We start from the raw sequence: 19,636 nt of genomic DNA, 5'->3' as shown, positions 1-19,636 counted from the left end.
GTAATGACTTTCTCAGAAGTAGCAGAACTTACTCCAACAAATAGATACAAAACAGTAGAAGTTCTGAAATTAATCGTGTGTCCCTTTATCTGTTTTGGGATGGCTGAGCAGGGGAAGGTTGGAAATTGTTTCCACAAACTCAAAAGCACAACGCTTCCTCAGTTCAGATTTGGAAAACTGTGTGTGCAGCGGTTATTTATGAGGTCTTTCTCTTTTTACTATGAAGAGTGAAGGCCCTGTTTTTTCTGATAGAGATATTTTGTTGAGTTTTTCGTTGTCAGTACAATGTAGGTTCTTTGGACTCTGATACACTGCTGTTCTTCCTCTTTCCCTGTTAGCAGTGTACATACCATTTAAAAATCATCTTTGTGCATGAAATGTGAGAATGAGATAGCTGAAGATGAAGCAGTTCAGTCATCTGTGTTAATAGTTGATATGCTGTATTAAGGCTGTAGTGGGACCACATAGAGGAACAGAATTTAACAGTTCCAGACTTGACAGCTATGTAAGCAGTTTACTGAGTAATTAGCTACTTTGATGAACAATAGAGGCAAATGAAACGCTACTATATGTTCTTAAAGTACACTTCTGTTGTTTCTGAACATAAGTTTTTTTTTTTTTTTACCTGTTCCAGACTTTGTTAGGAGAAAGATCGTGTTTTCCTATGTGATTATAATTATAAAACATTTTTCTAACATTGCAGTAGTAGATTGAGCTAGATCAGAAGTGTGTCTTAATACAGAAGGCCTTTTTGACCGGGTCACGTGGTCTGTTAATTGGACACTAAACCTGCAGGCATCAGCACATCAGTGTTTGCCTGTGTAACCACTTAATGTATCAGAATTTGGTTTTCACATCAGATTTTTTCACATAGGCTTTGAGATATTTATAAAATAGCAGTGTTTCAGCAAACTAAAATTTTATGTCTAGCTCAGGATTTGGTTCTAAAAAGTAATCGGTATCCTGATTCTAATGCTACCTTTGATAAAATCTTTTATCTTAAGTTGTATGCATTTTGTCAAATGAATTTATATCCAGTGTTTTATTAGCGTGACAAAATGAAATACTTTGTACATCTGGCCAGTTTATCACTATGTGTGTTTGGTTTTTTTATAGATAATTGGCATGTTGGGGAGAAATGCCTTGCCCCTTGTCTTGAAAATGGGAAACTTCATGAAGGAACAATATCCTCTATTGAAAAGGACAAGGATGGAAAATTATTTGCTGTTGTATCATTCTTGGAGTCTGAAGAAAGGAAAATACTAATAACTAAACTTTGTAGAGTCAAAGCCAGTAGAGGACCCTGGAAGAGTTTAATATTTGATGATGGTGATCTGGAAAAGCCTTATTTTCCTGACCGAAATCTTCCCTCTCCTGCAGTGGCTTTTAAATTGTCTGACAATGGCGATTTTATCCCGTATACAATTAACAGATACCTGCGTGATTATCAAAGGGAAGGAGCCCAATTTTTGTACGGACACTATGCTAATAAAAGGGGGTGTATTCTTGGAGATGATATGGGCCTTGGAAAGACAATACAGGTATTCTTTTTGATTGTTACAGTGAGAAAATAGATAATTTTTTTTGGCAGTGTGTTTTCTGTGAGTTGTAAATCTTTTTAAAAAATAACATATTTAAGAAAAGACACCCTAGTGGAGCTTAACCTCCCTTTGCTATTGTGGAGTTGGAGGAGGCAGGACACGACCGTCCAGGACAGCACTTAGAGCCAGGAGCCATTGCTGATTTAAGATTCACTCCTGACAGGCCACAAAACTGGGATGTGGCCCCTTTTAGTGTAAGCATGAGTAATTACAGTAGTTAAAATGTTAGTATTCATTTTATGTTGAATTTACTTTGAGGATTGCTACCTGTGCATCATGAAAGTAATTTGCACTGGAGTATGCTAGAAGTACTTACAGCCTTTCTCTGACTGTAGCTCTTTAAATATCTTTTTCCATTTTTCCTGAAAACAAATAGTTTAATTGTACTGGGAACGAGAAGGAGCAGACACGTTTGCTCCCATCTCTGGAAAAAGTGCTTAGATGTTCCATGTTATTTTTATCACTCTTTTGGAAATACGACTTGGGTAGATGAAAGGACAAAGTATAGCTGGATTTTTCCATTATGCTTTAAATCAGTGTGGCCCAAATGATTTATTTATGCTACTAAAATTAGGGTGTTTTTATGTTTGAAAATTCTCTTTATTCTGTCTGGTTTTAAGTTAACAGCTTGAATCCTATGGTGGCTAGTCTTTGTCCCCTCTCTTTTCTCCCTCCATGTGTCAAATGCAAGCTTATTCCTTCACTGACAAATACTGGCTGTAGCATCTGTTGCCCTTCCATTTAGGAGAATGTCGACAGACACCCTTCAGTGCAAAGAAGTATTGTTCTGTAGGGAACTTGACAAGAGGAGTGAGTAAACTAAACTGGCAAAACTTCTCTGGACAGAGAGAACATTTAGAGGTGCATCATGGATTTGTGTAGCTGCTGCTGATCTGTTAACAGATGTTTATTAAAATTAGACTGCATCCATTTACATTCTGTTTTACGTAAGCTTGGCCATGTTTCTTGTCCATGGCAGTTTAAGAACTCGGTAGTTATGGAAGTTTGTTTCTACTCAGAACTGCAAATAATCTGATTTCATATAATAAGAAGCATCTATATAAGACAGTATTAAACTGGGGGGGGGGGGGAATTGAGTTGTCTTTCTTGCATCTCTTGTATTTTTTGAATGTCAGAGCTGATTCTGTAGTGACCTGGTCACGTTTATCACACAGTGACAGTGTGTTCCTGTGTGGAATTCACATCTGATGGTTATTTCTTTTAGTCACAGCATCAAGTTTGCAGAAGAAAGGTAGAGGTTTTGAAGAATATCTTGTGTATTTTTTATAAAGCACAGTATTTATGTTCTTCAGGTTCAGTGTGGGAAAGGCAGTTCAGGGGATATGAAGTGAAAGAGAATTTCACTTATTTAGAAAAGATTAGTATGTATGAAAGAACAAATACTAGTTAAACTTCATCAAGTAACTGATTCAGTGTTACAGAAACTTGTCTTATGCTTGTCAATTGGCTGAACCTAATTGTTTCTGAATTATAGAATGATTTATGAGATACAGACTTTTCTAGAAAACTTTTGCATTTTAATGTTCTTTGTAGTTATGAACTGATTTTTGCTTAAATTGGCCTGACTGTATGGCTCTTCCATTTCAAGCTCAAGTTGCAGTGGAGGCAGGAAGAATAATGTTGTTTCTTAATGTGATTGCAGTAAGTTAGTTTCCTAGCAAGGCTTTTAGGTTGCTTCCTGCTTGATCTGGAAGAGCCAAAGGTTTCTCAGCAGAGTTGCCCTTTTACAGCCTTTGCTATTGTTACAAATTTGTGATGCATAATTCTTCCAAAAATGGAGGATCTGGAAGACACATGGAGATTTTATGTTCAGTTGAATTTTATTCTCAAAAGGCTTAAAGTCAAACAACATGTGCAAACTTGCAGGTCCTTTTAGCCTCAGTTTATATGAAATATTATGTATAAAAATTTTTGGTTTTCTTTTCTTCTACGTATCTATTTCCCACCCTGCAGCCCCATATGTGATGGGTTTCCTGTCTCTTCTGCTTATCTACCTTTACTCTTCTCGGCTATTTTTCCTGCACTTCTGTGCTGCTGACTGGCTCTTTTCCCCCCAAAGTTAGAGGGAGAAAGCTCTGGAAATTTCCTCTTTTTCGGAAATCAACAGCTGACAGCTTTACCTCTGCCCTGCTATGAACAGCTGTGTAGCAGCTGCAAAAGGAAGCAACTGGAGCTCGCTGCTCTGAGTAAACGGGTCCTGTTGAGTTTTCAAAAGAAGGGCACCTCTCTGATGACGCATCTGGTCCTTGCTGCTGCTTAGCCCCATGGATACTATTTATCCCAAGTGGATTTTACGATTGGCATGTTCTGGCCAGATATCTCTGTGCCTTCTTCCTGTTTTGGATTAACATGGGAGCAGCTTGGAATAGCCTATGCTGGGATGTTTGTCCTTGCTGTGGTGTATTATAATTGTCTTCTCATAATCAAAGGGAAATCACCTTGACTGGTTTGAGGCAGATGAGAGAATATAGCCCAAACACAGCAGAAAGAGCTGGTTTTGAAGCTAACAACAGGAATTGGAAGGAATGGAACATACCAAAATCAACATATTAGTAAAAATCTAACCTCCTGTTAAACCTCTTCTTCCTTTTGCAGAAGTAGCATTGGGAGTATAGTTAGCAAGTATCTCTTCCTTCAGTTTTCTCATCTAAGGTTCAAGTGTCCTCCTGAAAATGGAGGAGAAATGCAAGGCATGCCTTGTCTCTAGTTTTTCCTGGCTCATTCATAGTCTCTTCTGTATTTTTGGAACTTTTCCACTTAGAAGGTGAAAGAGTAAAATAGAGCAATTAATTGCTCTTATGAATTCAGGATTCTCCAAGGGAAGGGGTTCCCATTTTAAAAACTGAGATTGATTTAAAACAAACCAGCAAAAACCCCAAACAAAAAACCTAGTCCCCACCAAAACCACCTTACTAAATCCCATCCAAGATTTTGTCCTGAATGTTTATTTTCAGTGGAACTCACTCAATTTCTGTTTGTATTTTTGTACATAATCACTGAGAATTGTTTTCTTTCTCAAGGTCATTTCGTTTTTGGCTGCAGTGTTGCACAAAAAGGGAACACGTGAAGATATTGAAAATAATATGCCAGAATTTTTACTGAGGACAATGAAAAAAGAATCAAAGTGTAACCCCAAGAAGGTACAGCTTTTAGTGATACAAGCTTAAGGATTTTAGTAAAAGGCAATACTTGGATTTTTTTGTTTGTTTGTTTGCGTTAGGAGTTCATGTATATTGATTTTTAAAATTCAGCTACTTAGGGAGATCAGGGGTTCATGGCCTTCTAATAGTGTTAGGGAAGCCTTCAGTTTTCCAGACTGTCACAGTGCGTTATCTAGCTGTTATTGTCTAATCTGTTAATACTGTTGATCTGCACTAACACAAAACATTTGGAAATATCTGGAAGAGATTTGTGGTTAGAGTACTTTGAAAAGCCCGTGTCAGTGAGTAGAAAATGATAGTTTTGTGTGATTGTGTTTCTAAAGTACAAAAAGCATGTGTGTCTGTATTAACAGGCTATTTAAATAATTAAGGCAAATGCATATATTTGGAAAATTTATTGCTAATATTCTTGTGACCTCTCATATTTTCTTGAATGACTGTTATAATGTCAGAAGTAAGTCTGATTGATAATCTAGGTAATCAAATACAGTTACAGCAAATAAAGATGTGTGTAAAAGTTCTGTGTGAATGAGAGAAATCTGAAGATCATTTTAATTTTACCCACCACAGGACCCATGCAATTTCTGTTTTCCATTACTATTTTTATTTTATTGGAATAATTGGAATATATGACTGGTAGAATGGTTCATAGGACTATAGGTCTGTGAGTAACAGATACAGGTTCCTCAGGAAATACAGGCAGAGGGCAACAGGTGAAGGGATAGCACTTCATGTGAAAAAAAACAAGGAATGCTTCTGACTGGGAATAAGAGAAGAAGAATTTCACTTTGAAGACAATCAAGTATTGGAACAGGTCACAGAGAGAGGTTGTGGACTACCTCCATCCTTGGGGGGGTTTTGAAGACCTGAGTTGGGAAAGCCCTAAATGACCTGGTCTGAATTCAGTGTTGCCCCTGCTTTGACCAGAAAGTTGGACTAGAAACTTCCTGAGGCCCCTTCCCACCTCACTGATTTTATTATTCTATGACATTAAATGCGTTGTATTAGCTGTCTTAAATTTTTACACCCTTTTCAGGTCTCTCTGTTTTGAAGTCATATGATGACTAGACTTGTGGATTGGAGGAAGCTGCTTACCCTCTTCATCCTTTTGTTTTCTCCAGCTGTAAAACATTTTATGGTATATAGATACAGATTTTATAACAAAGCAAAGTGATAGTATCTCATGTCTTATTGCAGTTGTTAGAGTATAATTTAAGTAAGGAGCACTACTATGGTATTTTTTTTACTATTACAGTATTTTTCTTCTGTACTATTTACATACTCTGAGTAAACTGATTACTTCTGAATTTATATTGACTCTTCAGATATTCTCTATACTATGCTTTGAAGTGACAGAATTAAACAGTTCAAACTGTTCAAAGCAGTAAAATAAATCTCAAGGTTTTGACTTTCCTTATTGAGAAATTGCTATGTTTTAGTTTTTCCAGTAATACTATAACATCTATTTGTTTTCAGACTTTCCTCATAGTGGCCCCTCTTTCAGTGCTGTACAACTGGAAGGACGAGTTAGACACATGGGGGTACTTTAAGGTCTCTGTTTTACATGGCGGTAAAAAAGATGATGACTTGAGTCGCATCAAGCAAGGGAAATGCGAAGTTGCCCTTACGACATATGAGATACTTCGCCTATATTTGGATGAATTTAACAGGTAATGATTTTAATGTATTTTTCTACACACAGAATTTTAACTGTCTAATTTTACATTGTTCTTTGCAAGTACTTATTCTTTCTGTGTAATGTATTTGCTCTTAAATCCAATGACTCACTGTGCTGAGGAGGAAGATCCCGTTTAATTATCTTTGGGGAGTGTACCCTATATTATTGTTGTAGTGGGATGCTTGGGAGAAGTAAGTGTTTGAATAGTTTTCATAAAGCTAGTCTTTGCTGTTAACCCATTCATGAAGTATTCTCTAAAAGATGCAGGAATTGCATGCCTGAAAAGCGGTAGTAGCTAAAAGATACACAGAAGATATTTCTATCTTTCAGTACAGTGTAAGGAGGAAAAAATCTGGAATTTTTAGAAAATGTTCAAAAGGTATTTTCCTTGTTATTTGCACTTTTCACCAGCTTGAAAAAATTCTTGATTCCTAAAAACTTTGAGATATATGTGTGTGTATAGTTTTAATTACCTGATGGACTTAGCAGAATCAACGTCTTTCTGACAGCAGATTGTATTAGAAATCCTACTTCACTTGCTCCATAGCCGTCAGCATTTTCAAACTAGGAGTTTTGCCTTTCCTTTGGCTATGTTCAGGAGTACTTAACCTCTCATCTGATCCTAGTGGTCCTCTTTCCTTATGTCATCTTGGAAAACTCTGTCCCAGCCGAAACCAGGACAGTAGGGTACAAGTTGTGTGAATAGCTAGTAGTAGTAGCCTGCCCTTAGCAGCTGGTGTTGTCAGTGGATCTGCAGATCTTGTCATTCTAGGTGTTGGGAAAGGTCCAAGCCCCATAGAGTGTCCTAGTGGTCTGGACAGCAGTCACCAAAACAGTCAGATCTCCATCTCTCTCTGTGCTCAGGTCTGAAAAAGAAGTGCAGATAGGAGAAGACGAAAGGGGTTGTGTTAGCAGTACCCTAATTTTTGCTGTTGTCTTTCTGAGAAACTCGTCAGGCTTGGTCATTGAATAGACAGTGGTCAGGAAACAGGTGCATGTGCAGAGCAGATCTGATATGTGACTGACTGCTTGCCAATACATTGCTTCAGCATACAGATTTACCAAACTCTTTCTGCAGAGCATGTGACTGGATGGGTCTGTGATCTTGACACTGGAGGAGGCTATGTGTCTTGCTTAGCTAGAATGATGGATTGGCCTCAAAAACTGGTCTTAAATAATTAATTAGCACTAATAAGAATACATAGGCTCAGTTATGCATGTAAATCAGCATAATGAGAGATGAAGTTGAAGGAGCTAGCACATGCTCATCTGTTAGGCTCCTTCAGAAACTCCAATTTTTAGCAGATTTTAGGAATGTAAGGAACTCAGATATGAATGAGTGTACTTAGCAGGCATCAAAAATGCCATACGATCAGCCTTCAGATTAGTGAACTAAATGCAGCCTGCTCAGGAGAGAGGATTCCTTCTAAACATGTCTGTTTCAGCTTTTTGCTGCTTGAAGTATCATCAAAGTAGATATGATTTTGTTCTGAAATATTCACTCATATATATAAAGAGATCTCATAAATTTAATAAATCTCTTCCTAGGGACTTGATGACTTAAATTAGTATCACAGTATACAGGTCATTCTACCTCCAAGTTTTGTGCTTGAACTGGCTGCAAAATATCTTTCGGTCACTGCTTCTAGGTATGTTCCTCCTAGCCACAAAATCACAAAATATTAAAACTCCTCTGCCATATTGGTATCATATAGATATTAAAGAAGTTGAGTGATGCTTTCATGTAGGAAACCACACAGATTGAAAATGCTTTCAGTCTACTTCTAGCTACATTGGATAGGTTTTGTTGGGAAAATAAAGCATACCTGTGTTAAGCATGTTTCAATAGTTTACCTTCAGAGATTTATTTAATTTTTCTAAATCTTACTTATGCGTGGAATTAGTGCTGGTGAGATGTGCTGGATTGCTTGCTCCAGAGATTGAAAGCTGCTTTCTTCACAGGAAGCATTTGATACAGTTAACAGTAGTTCATTTATTTGGCTATGTAGTTTAGCCATTATATTCAACTATGGCAATTGAATTTACTAAACAAACAGAATATAAAGAAACTGAGTAGTATAATACAATGTAGAACAGGAAAATCAAAAAGTAATAGTGTCTTACAATAATCATAGCTATTTGTGTGACTGACTTCACTTTTTATGTGTATGTGGGATGACTGGATAAGTGGTTTCAGTTAATACAATATTTCTTGTTGATTTGCAGTGTAGAATGGTCTGCTGTGATAGTGGATGAAGCACACAGAATCAAGAACCCAAAGGCTCAGATAACTCAAACCATGAAGTCATTAAAATGCAGTGTTCGCATAGGTCTTACTGGAACCATTCTTCAAAACAATATGAAGGAACTTTGGTGTGTTATGGACTGGTAAATAAAATATCTTTTTTTATGGTTAAACACCTCTATCTGTTAACCATGCAGTGGGACTGGGATAGAGCTGGATGATACAGACCTATCTGTGTCCAAAAAACAACAACAACAAACCACAACCCTCCCCCTAAAAAAACGCAGTGTTTTGTGAGAATGTAAGTATGTTTTTCCAATACCTCTATGGAGGTAAGCTCCTGGTGTGAATTTTGCAGCTATTTAATACATTTGGGTCGCCTTCTGTCTGGCTTCTGTGGGGAATTTGGGAAGCAGTTAAAATTATTTTCTTTTTTCCCCCTCTATGTTTACCTTTCTTTTCTAAGGACACTCTTTTTTTGTTCTTTTGCTTCTGTCCTCCGCATAGTAGATAGAGAATCATTACACAACTTTGAACAACGTTGTGCCTTTGCTCTGTCCACTATGTGCAGGTCATTCTGACGTACTTGTAAGATGAAAGTAATAATATCTTGCTGTTTTTCAAAATGTACAAGTGCACATATTTGCAAAGCAACAGTCTTGTCCAGGAAAACTTTTAATTGAGAGGGAGAGGTGGAACTAACCCTACTTATAAATCTAAGCATAGAAGACTTACTGGGGATGCTTTACGGAGGAGGAACCAAGCAAACATACCTTAAATATAAGGATATACAGACTGAATTGAAATATCAGGAAAGAAATACTTCAACAGTAAGCTTAGTGTTGCATCCAGTCCACTAAAACTATACTGATATTGTTAATAGATTGTTCCAATATGTAGTGCTGCCAATGATTACTAAATTCTTTTTGCTATTGGGTTTCTTAAGATTTTATTTAGTAAACTGTAATATCTGCATAACCTGACTTTAATAAAAACAGTAAAAATTGAAAACATGACTGCTTAGCTTCCAATTGAGGCTCTTGAACAGCAGCAGCCTTGTAGTTTAGAGGGTCTATATACTTGTGACTTCTGTTGGTCTACTGAGCTTTTGTTTTTCTGCAGATGGCAACCCTTGTCATGAGGGTAATCTCTTAATATCTGAGGGTCACAGAAAGTAAATGAAAAAATGGTGTGTCTGGAGGTAGTATATGTTTCTATTTATATACAAAATTTTTATTCATTTCTCTAGTGATTGTTAATTTAAGATCTCTTGCTGTTAGCCAGAAACAATTTATGGTACGCTTTTAATCAATGGAAAAGCATAGACTGCCTTGGAGTAAAGAAAATGCTGTTATTCCTTCACACACCCCTCACCCCCCTTTGTTTTTTAACAGGGCTGTACCAGGACTTCTGGGTAGCAGAGTACATTTCAAGAAGAAATTTTCTGATCCAGTGGAGCATGGCCAGAGGCACACTGCAACTAAAAGAGAGCTAGCAACAGGTCGTAAGGCCATGGTGAAGCTAGCAAGAAAAATGTCTGGCTGGTTTCTGAGACGTACCAAAGCACTTATCAGCGATCAATTGCCAAAAAAGGAAGACAGAGTAAGTGCCTGCACATTTCAGATACAATGCTAATGAATATATCTCTTATTTTTTGTTTTTGTTGTGTTTTCTCTCTTTCATTATGCCTGTAGTAGTTTATGATTTTCTTTTGGACTTAAGAAGAATCCAGAGCCTTAGAAAAAATGCACATGCAGTAGAGTGCTTTGTTCACATAATTACTACGATTGCGTGTTGAAATGGAGTTAATCAAGCATGAAAATGCTCAGCTAGACTTCTGACTAGTGATTTACACATCTATTTTATGTGCACTTTTGTACTTACCTGTGCAAACCCAATGCAATGTATGTAAATCTCTTGAATTCTATGTAGGAATTCTGAATTTGCAGCTTGACACTTTGTGCATGGAACAGTATGCTTTTGATTTTTAACTCCCTCGTTTTCAATCACTAAATAAAAAGAAAACCCCCAAAGCTAAAGCTGATTGTTGATAGGTCTGTAATCCTGTTCATCTAATGCTATTGTAAACGTTATATGAAGTGATAATACTTTATGACTATAGCTAAGAGTTCTGGTAAATTCTTATTACACATATTTGTGCTTTCCTTCTAAGTAGACAAACACATTAGTTTGCAGCTATTTTTGTTTTCAAAATTTGATGTTTATTCTTCATCCTTAGTGTATAATAATGTCATCTAAACTGTCTTCTGAAGGAAAGATTAACACAAACGTCAGTCAATGGCTTTTCTAAATCTAGCAGGTTTTATTCTTTTCATTCTCTTGTTAATGTGAGTATATGTTCAAGTTACTGTTGTATTATTATAGCTCAGCATGGTGCTGCTGCTGTGTGGGTGGCCTAGGTTGAGGAAGGATCTTGGGATTTCTGTCTCCTGCTGTTTAAGACTAAAGATGTCATGGAGATGCCACCCATGGTCTCTAAGAAGAGGGATAAGAGTTTTGGCCATAGCACTGTGTAGATCCTTGCCTTCTCATTGCTTATTCTGTTTGTCCTGCCCGTGGTAGTGCCCTGCAACAGCTAGTGCCTGAAAAGAGGAAAGAAAGGGCAAATTAAGCAACTGGCAAAGCAGAGGGGAATCCGTAATTACAATTATGTGTTTATTTCTCTCACTTCCCCCCCCCTCCTCCTATGCCTCCACAAAAGCCATACTGAAAGGTTTATAGAAACCTAACAGCAGGTTCTTGTAGCTTGACATTGATACTCTTTGCAGAATTTTGGGAGGGTATAAAATAAGTATACGTACATTTTGGCTACAATTTCATGCTATTGTGGTATCAAGATCCGCATTTTTTCCTTTGGTAGTAGAATAATTTCCTGTAACTATTTGAGCAGATATATTCTTGTTTTCTACTTTATTTTCAGTATTCCGTGTTTTATGTTTTTTTCATGCAGTGCTCTTTTGCTTTTCATTGTATGCCGCACATAATTGTGGTTTTGGGGTTCTCTCTTTGGCAGATGGTGTACTGTTCCCTGACCGAATTCCAGAAAGCGGTGTACCAGGCTGTGCTAGACACAGAGGATGTAAGCTTAGTATTACGAGCAGGAGAGCCCTGTGGCTGCAACAGCGGCCGTAAAAGGAAGAACTGTTGTTACAAAGTAAGAACTTACACTGTTTAGATTGTAGAACGTAGTCTTTCTGGTTTTCCCAAGAGACTGTCTGCCAATGAAGAGCTGATTGAAATGGCTGTATGGTCATAGGCCATCTGTTTGGGAAATCCTGACTGGAAACATGGGTGGCTGCATCAGAAGCATGATGGAGTTAGGCACTGTGGGATTACAGCAAAGCTGCTTTGCATGCCCTGAGCAGGTGGTTGTTATTTATGCAGTAAATTCTGGATGTGTTGTATTAATAAGTGCACCTGTGATATAGTTGATGTCGGCAAGGATATTGCATTGGGAAGTTCAGTATGTGTCAGGCATGCTGCTCCCATGCGCCTTAGGCGGTCCATGCAGAAGCTGCAAATCAGAGGCATCCTGGACCCAGCAGGTTGTCTGGGCTTTGCTTGTGTTATAACTGCAGTTGGATTGTGTCTTTCTGTGCCATTAAACATGCGCTTTGTTTTGCTTCATTGAAGAGAGAACTGTGACAGTAGCCATAAAGCACAAGCAGAACTTTGTTCACTAGTAACAGCTTTGCAGATTTCTTCTATCTTCTCTGGACTTCTTTAACACTCAGTTAGTCTAGCTTTGTATTTGTTTTGCCCATATCACTCAGTAGGCTCAGATTAAGCACGTCTTTTAAACATTTAGAAGCATATGTCTCATACTTGCTTCTCCCTATTTTCCTTCTAGCCTGTTGTGATTCTTGTGTAGTGTGTTTTGGTTTTTTTTCCAAATGATGTAGCTTATTCAATCTTCTGCATCTTTCTTTAAAAACAGTCTCCCTATTAGCCTGTTTAATATTCCATGGGTACTAGTATTTGTTCTTTGCAGGCTTCTGTTTCTCGTGGTGTTTTGTAGAAAAAGTAAAATGCTGTTGAACCTGATTCACAAAGGGCAGTAGGCAGGCCTGCAGATACTTAAGTGCTCTTATGGACTGTCTTATTCCAAAGTTAACCGTGAAATTTAGTAACTTGATAAGGGAAAGGAAAACGAATATTTGTCGAATCGGCCAACCATAACCAGAAGAATAGCTGATGCTATTGCTGCTGCTGCATTGTGGAATGTGTGAAGTTGTTTGAATTATGTTACTCTACATGTTTATAAAACTTCATACGTTTTTGCTATAGAGAAAAGTAAAGTTAGCAGTTGTAGGGTAAGAAGTCATTCAAACAACTCTGGTTTTATTTACATTTAAATCAGTTGTAAAGTTACTGTCTTTTTGTCTACCAAGGAATTCTTGGTTATCTTAGTAATTTCTGTAGATACCACGCTATCTGAAATGCTTAGCAAACTATGAACATAGGTGTGAGGTTCTTTTCTTTTTGAGAAGATGTTTTCTATTAATAGGATCACAAAGCTGAGGGGAAAAAAAACTTGCTGCATTTTGTCAGAAATACAATATGCATCTCTTTGGCATCAATTGTAGTACTATTTAAAATCGCCAATGTATTAAACCTTGTAAGAATAGCATTTATTTTAGATTATTTCTTATTTTCAGGAGTATTTGTTTGCATAAACATTCTTTCTTTTTTTTTTGTAGGTAAATGCTTATGGTGAAACAATTAAGTCACTGCGCTTCAGCTACCTGACAATCCTGCAGAAGGTTGCAAATCATGCTGCGCTGCTGCAGACGGACAACACTAGCAAGCAGCAGGTTAGTTTCAGAAGTATCTGAAAAATGGACTTGTGGAAAATGGGATGAAAACTCTTGAATGAAAATTGCTGCTGGCCTCCTTTTTAAGTCTTAACTAACTGAAATGAAGATATATTGCAAAATTCCTTTTCCATTCAATAATTCAGAATGCAGCCCTTGTAGATAGAGATGTTATACAACAGTATGTTCATTTAGCTGGTGCGTATCTGAAAATAAGGGTTACAGAAGCAGTGGAGAGCTTTAGGGGGGAGAGCAATTTTTAGTGATTTCTAATAATGCCATTTCTGTTCCATTTATGACAAGTGGCTAGTGAGAGGAATGTCTGTGCAAACAAATAAATAATAGGTAATTAGGATGTGGGGGTTTTTTTTCTAGTACTTTCTATTCAGAGCTGAGCTGCTTTAAATAATGAGAAACACGTTTTAGTACAAAATGCTCAATGAGAGAACAGTTTCAGTTTATCTTGTTACTGTGGCAAGTAACCTCCAAGACCCACAAACAGCAGAGTTTTTAAAAATGCTTGTATGTGATCCCTAAGATCCAAGAATGAGCAAAGGGATTTAGGGATGTTACCACTTCCTCTCAGAAGCCACAAAGGAATGGAAATGAGAAAATCCTAGCTAATTTTGGCACGTTTGTTCCATTAAAGCAGTCTTGCTTTTTAGGAAATGTTACTGTTAAGTGTCCAGGGCCTTATATGCAGTGTATACCCAAATGTTTTCAGTGGGTTTTTTGTGTGTGTGGTTTTTGTTGTAATAACATTTGAGAGTTTAAATAGCCACTGAAATAACAATATACGAGTATTTCGAGACTTACTGTCTTTTATGGCATACATAATTATTAACTCTCTAAAATCTACTGAAGAAACTGATATTTTGTAGTATTTCTTACCTTTAGTATTAACATCCATCACATGTGTTGTCATTAGGTGAGAGATGAGATCTTTTCTGCTCCTCTGGAAAAGTAGACTTAAAGTGTTTGGTCACGTTCAAGTTCAGAGCTACCCAAATTCTAGAAGTGGAGCTTTGTGTGGCTTTTGAACAGTTTAAATGCATTTCCCATATTGTTTTTTGTCGTATTGGTGGGACAATATGTAATTCCTGTATTGGCTTTTCATGCCAGAGGGTCAAGAGAAATGCTGGTACACAACTGTTAGGTAATGTAAACGTCAAGCCAACAGAGTTCTTGAGACTGACAATTCTGGCCAGTCCTATTGCGATCTCTGCCCAGGAGAAGAAATTTTGGGCATCTCTTACTCTAGTAACTAGAATCCATGGTTGCAGATTAAGATCCTCTTTCTTTTTTGAATGAAGCAAACCAAAACACACAGGAGATGTTCTATCCAGCACTTCTGTAGTGAACTGAATAAAAACACGTAACTCTTTCTGCTTGAGTTACTTCAGCAGATCACTTGTTTCAACTTGTTTTAACTCTTTGTATGGCTTACTGGTATCCCAGTGTAGCTCTAATTTTTAATGCCTATTCAAACTTTCTGATTTTCTTCCAGGAAGCACATATCAAACGAGTGTGCAGCCAGGTATTTTCCAGTTTTCCAGATTTTATGCAGTTAAGCAAAGATGCAGCCTTTGAAACAATTTCAGATCCAAAGTACAGTGGAAAAATGAAGGTAAACCTGTTCTTTAGAAGAAAGATAAGTATTAGTACTAGATCTGCTGCTGTAGTATATGGATATAAGAAAATGTACACCTAACAGTTGTGGGTTTTTAATCATTGTGTTTATGGTGGTGGTACCACAGCATGTATCTCCTGTCATGGATCAGGGTGCCTCTGGGCAAAGACTGGATAAGTGATCTGCGATGCTAAGATATCCGAAGATGTTAGCTTCACATATTTAGTGATGGGAACGGAAATAACCCTTACAGTCAAGGGAGTTGGAGTCATAATATTATGACAGATAGTTCCATGAAACCATCGATTCAGTGGCAGTCGGAAATATTTGGGAAAGTAAAAGAGAGCAAAACAAAATCATTATGACTTAATGATTTGTGGACACCTTCAATATTGTGGGTAGTTCCAGTCACTCCTCTCAAAAAGCATATGTTAGACCTTGAAAAGGTTAACAGCAGGGCCACAGAGGTGATCAGTACTGTGGGACAGAAGCAGCCAAGTAGGCTGGGACTCTCCAGCCTGGAAAAAATGTCTTAGGATGAATGTGAGAGGGACTTACGCAATCATGAGTAGCATGGAACTGATGAAGATGTACTGAGTGCTTACTGTCTTTTCTAACCCTTTGGACATCAAATGGAGCTGATAGGAGCCATGCTAAAGATTAACGAAATAAACACTTTAAGTGTAAACCTGTAAAACTCCTTACCTCAGAAGCTGTGACTTTCTCTGGTTTCAGAGGGGAACAGAATGAATAACTGAAAAAGATGTCTAATGTAGCTAATTAAAAAGAAAACCATACTAGGTTTAGGAGTGTTCTTGAGCTGAGAGTAACTGGAGGGTGAGAAGCTATGCAGAATGGAGTGTACTGTGTTTTTGCTCTCTATAAACCTGGATATTCACAGTTGCTGGTTGGGACTGGCGGGGAGGCAGTGGCAGGGCCACGTTTTTGTAATGGTAATGGTTGTTACCACTTTACTGATTTGTTATTATGCAAACAACACCTTTCTTTTCTGTTATTACATACATGTGAGAGGCCTGCATATTAGCTTTGTTATATACACTTAATTATCTCGTGAAGGTCAACTTTATTGTTAAATTAGCTACCAGCAAATATTTAATATATACCTGTAAAAACTAAGTCTATGATCTTCAGTGGTGCTTATGAAGCTCTTCTTTTTTTGGTTAAGACTCATTTTCCTTTCTCTAGAAATCTGTCTCTTGGGGCTATTGCATACTTCACTCCAGCACTGCCTTACAACATTTTCATTATGTGGTTTTTGACACAGTAGTGAAAAACACAGGCAAGCAAAAATGCTTGAGTTAAGGCACAGGTTCCAACATGATGTGCCTTTAAAGCCTGCAGCTTACAGAGCTGCCTGTTGGGAGGAATCTGTTCCAAACCATGGCCATAAGCCTGAGTTGCTTCTGGGGCAGCATAGACTGCAGCATCTTCTCAGGGGTGCAGCCGGCTGTAGCTGTGTGGCTTGGGTGTAACCTTGGCTGGTAGCAGTAAGGCTCTTTTCATGCTTGTGTGCAGTGGCCTTGGGTGGTAAGGAAGAAGGTTCTGCTGTTGCAGCACAGGAGTAAGAGCATAACTGAGGTGGCAAGAGAGCAGAGGCTGTGATCTTCTTAAGTATACTGAGCTTGTGCTGATGGCTTGATACTGATGAGATGTCAGGCAGGTTGAATGTTTACTTTTGATGTTGAGGAGATCCACACGGTTAGAAAAATGAATCTCTGAGTTACCAGTAGATAAGTGCCAGGCCAATTTACATTTCTGGATAAATTGCCCAAACATAAGTAGAATGAGATGAGAAATTAATGAGAAAGAAGTTAATGTGATTAAAAGTAGTGAGCTACTAGCATGGTGATTACTCCTGCTTTTTTTTATTGTTAGTGAATCATCTAATGCTCATCTTCATTCTATCTCACTAGAGACTTTCCTAATATATTGTGCTTTTTATTTAATTTTTGATCTTTTAGCTTGTTATTGGTCTATACTGATCAATATTCCTGTATTTCAAGGTATTTTTTAATATAGATTGTAGGTAATTGCAAAAAAAAAACAAACCCCAAAACAAGACAAAGAAACCCACAACCCCCCAAATAACGAATACCCAAACCGTAAATAAGCGCATATTCTTGAGAAGAGCCTTGGTGTGGAGAATTTCCTTTTTCTAAAAAAAAGTGCAGCGTATATCATGGGAAACTGGATTTTAAAATCCAATCTTGTGTTTTTGAAGTAATATTTATATTGAAAAATACTTCTTCAGTATGTTTGGTACATGACAGATGAGAAGTGCAATATGAATTTCTGTAGAAAAGTAAGAAAGGAAATTTTAAAAAATTGCTATAATTCTTTCACAGAACTTTTTTTTTTACTCTGACCTTTTAAAAAAGTCAGATCAGACTCTACAGTGCAGTAGTAGTAGGCAAAGGTACAAAGCAATATGGACCTTTCTTTCCTCCAACGTAAGAAGTTATGATCTTGTGTTATTATGAGGGGTTCTGCTTATTTGGTTTGGTTTTTTACTTTATGAATTATAGAATAGAAACATTTTCAAATGCTGCATTTATGACAGGTCAGTAGACTTACAGAATATCTTTCCACTGTTGATGACCTCTGGTTTTGTATATATGATGCTTTGTTTTAGAAATCTACAGTGTGTATTTTAGTCCATTGCAAACTGGATAGAATTTATCTAAGAACTATTGAAAGAACTGCTTACTTTGGGAGAAATTGGTCTGCTTTCTCTTTTAAGGGGAACTTGAATTTTGTGTCAGTTCATGAAATATATCTCAGTATAAACAGACTATTCTGAACTGTGTGGTGATGTCTCTGTGCCTGGAAGGAGGAGTTTTGTGTAGTGGGCCAAGTAGCCATCATTGAAAAATAAAGTGTTTTTTGAGTCCCTTAATTTTGACTTCAGAATAATTATGATGCCAAAAATTGGTTCATATGTGTCTGGTGTTGTGGTGGCTTTTTTTTTTTTTATTTTTTTGCTGCTGATTGCATTGGAGGTTTGTCTTGTGAGAAAACGTTGTCTAACTTTTTTGTTTTCTATTCTGAGTTTTAAAACAGAAGCTGTTTGGGATGATTTTTGTTTTTATGCTCTGGAACCAAAGTCATTCAGAAAGTATTTAATTTAGAAGGTCCTCTTACTATCAGAAAGTAATCAGGAGAGTCAACAGATACTAGAGCTTGAAAACTACTTTATTTTTAATGTATTTGGGGAAAAAAAGAGACAAATGATAGTAAAATGATTTTAATAGCCTTGTCCCACTGTAGTACTTTACCTTTTCTGTTCTATAAATATATTCTAGAAACTAATTGAAATACTTCTGTAACTTTCATCAGGTAATATAGACGGAATAGGTATTATTTAGTCCTTTAAATTAAAATTTAATACAGGTTACCTAGAAATTTTGGCACAGCTGATTATTCTTTTGTAGATGAGCATAGTTGCAAAGGAGAAGTTTGTGGCATTTATTTAAATTTATTCGGGGCATGATGGGGAAAGTCCTGGATTTGTCTATGAAGTTTATTAGCTAAGCAGCTGTCACTGTCTTGCAGAGTTGAAAAGGTTAACCTATCTGCTTAAAGTATCTTCTGTTCCCTCGCCAAGCAGAGATGAAACACATAGGGAAACATAGCTTTTTGTACTATGGAATATGCCTACTGCCACCAGTAAAACTAGAATTGCTTGAACGTAAGTGTGAGAGTGGCATATTGGTGTTTGCGTCCTACCTTGTGCTGTGGCTGCAGTTATCTCTATGTGTTTTGCAAGCTGTAGCATTTACAACATGCCACCCCTGGTTTTCTGTTCTGAATTTAAGATTGTAACAAGAGCCTGGAAAAAACAGTCCCTATAATCCAAAAGTACACGTACAAGCGTTGATGGTATACCTATGACTCTAATACATCCTCGTTACAGTGGGAGGTGGGTAATACACAGTGGTGTGATCTGAGCTTCAGCTTTTTTTGTGGAATTATCCCCTCATTTTCAATCATACTGCAGAACATACAGTTTTCAGAAGATTTTGCTTATACTTTCTATTGCAAGGTGGATTTCATGCCTAGATTTTTAACTTGAAATAGTTGAATATGTGAGAACTGAAATGAGTGTGCTGCCTTGTTTAGAAATCACCATTTTTCTATCATGAAGTAAGACAGCGGGGACCTGCGAAGTGTAAGGACAAGTGATTCCATTGCTTTTGGAACACAAAGATTGCAGATTGTCCACACAGAAGTATCGGGGGCTGCTTGGAAAAGAAGTAAGATGAATGAGGGTAGTTTTAAAAGCCTGCAGTAATTCTCATTACTACCTTCTCTGATTATTTGTACAGTTTTGTTAAAATTCTGGCTCAGAGAGACTCTATATGCTTTCTAAGTGAAAAGGGCTATTAAATGTCTGGACACTCAAAATAACTTTTTTTAACTACATGTATAATATTTCCACAGACTT

The 19,636-nt window shown here is 37.2% G+C and overlaps 1 protein-coding gene across 5 annotated transcripts in view; it reads left to right on the top strand.

The window, feature by feature from the left end:
* Positions 1-19,636, top strand: part of ERCC6L2 (ERCC excision repair 6 like 2) — a 59,185-nt gene that overhangs the window by 2,633 nt on the left and 36,916 nt on the right. For 4 of the 5 annotated variants that reach the window (XR_007767795.1, XM_050912870.1, XM_050912872.1 and 1 more), the window contains exons 2-9: positions 1,117-1,541; positions 4,643-4,762; positions 6,260-6,453; positions 8,688-8,849; positions 10,101-10,308; positions 11,741-11,881; positions 13,428-13,541; positions 15,049-15,168. Coding sequence is in view for 4 of the 5 variants with exons in the window: in XM_050912870.1 (XP_050768827.1) it covers positions 1,117-1,541; positions 4,643-4,762; positions 6,260-6,453; positions 8,688-8,849; positions 10,101-10,308; positions 11,741-11,881; positions 13,428-13,541; positions 15,049-15,168 (1,484 nt within the window). In the remaining variant the exon portion in view is untranslated. The remainder of the gene's footprint in view (positions 1-1,116; positions 1,542-4,642; positions 4,763-6,259; positions 6,454-8,687; positions 8,850-10,100; positions 10,309-11,740; positions 11,882-13,427; positions 13,542-15,048; positions 15,169-19,636) is intronic. The other variant, XM_050912871.1, reaches the window with a different exon arrangement.

This window comes from Gymnogyps californianus, chromosome Z (genome assembly GCF_018139145.2).
Source record: "Gymnogyps californianus isolate 813 chromosome Z, ASM1813914v2, whole genome shotgun sequence".
Classification (NCBI taxonomy): Eukaryota; Metazoa; Chordata; class Aves; order Accipitriformes; family Cathartidae; genus Gymnogyps; species Gymnogyps californianus.
Note: the sequence above shows the minus strand (reverse complement) of the source record. Positions and strands in the feature narration are given on the sequence as shown.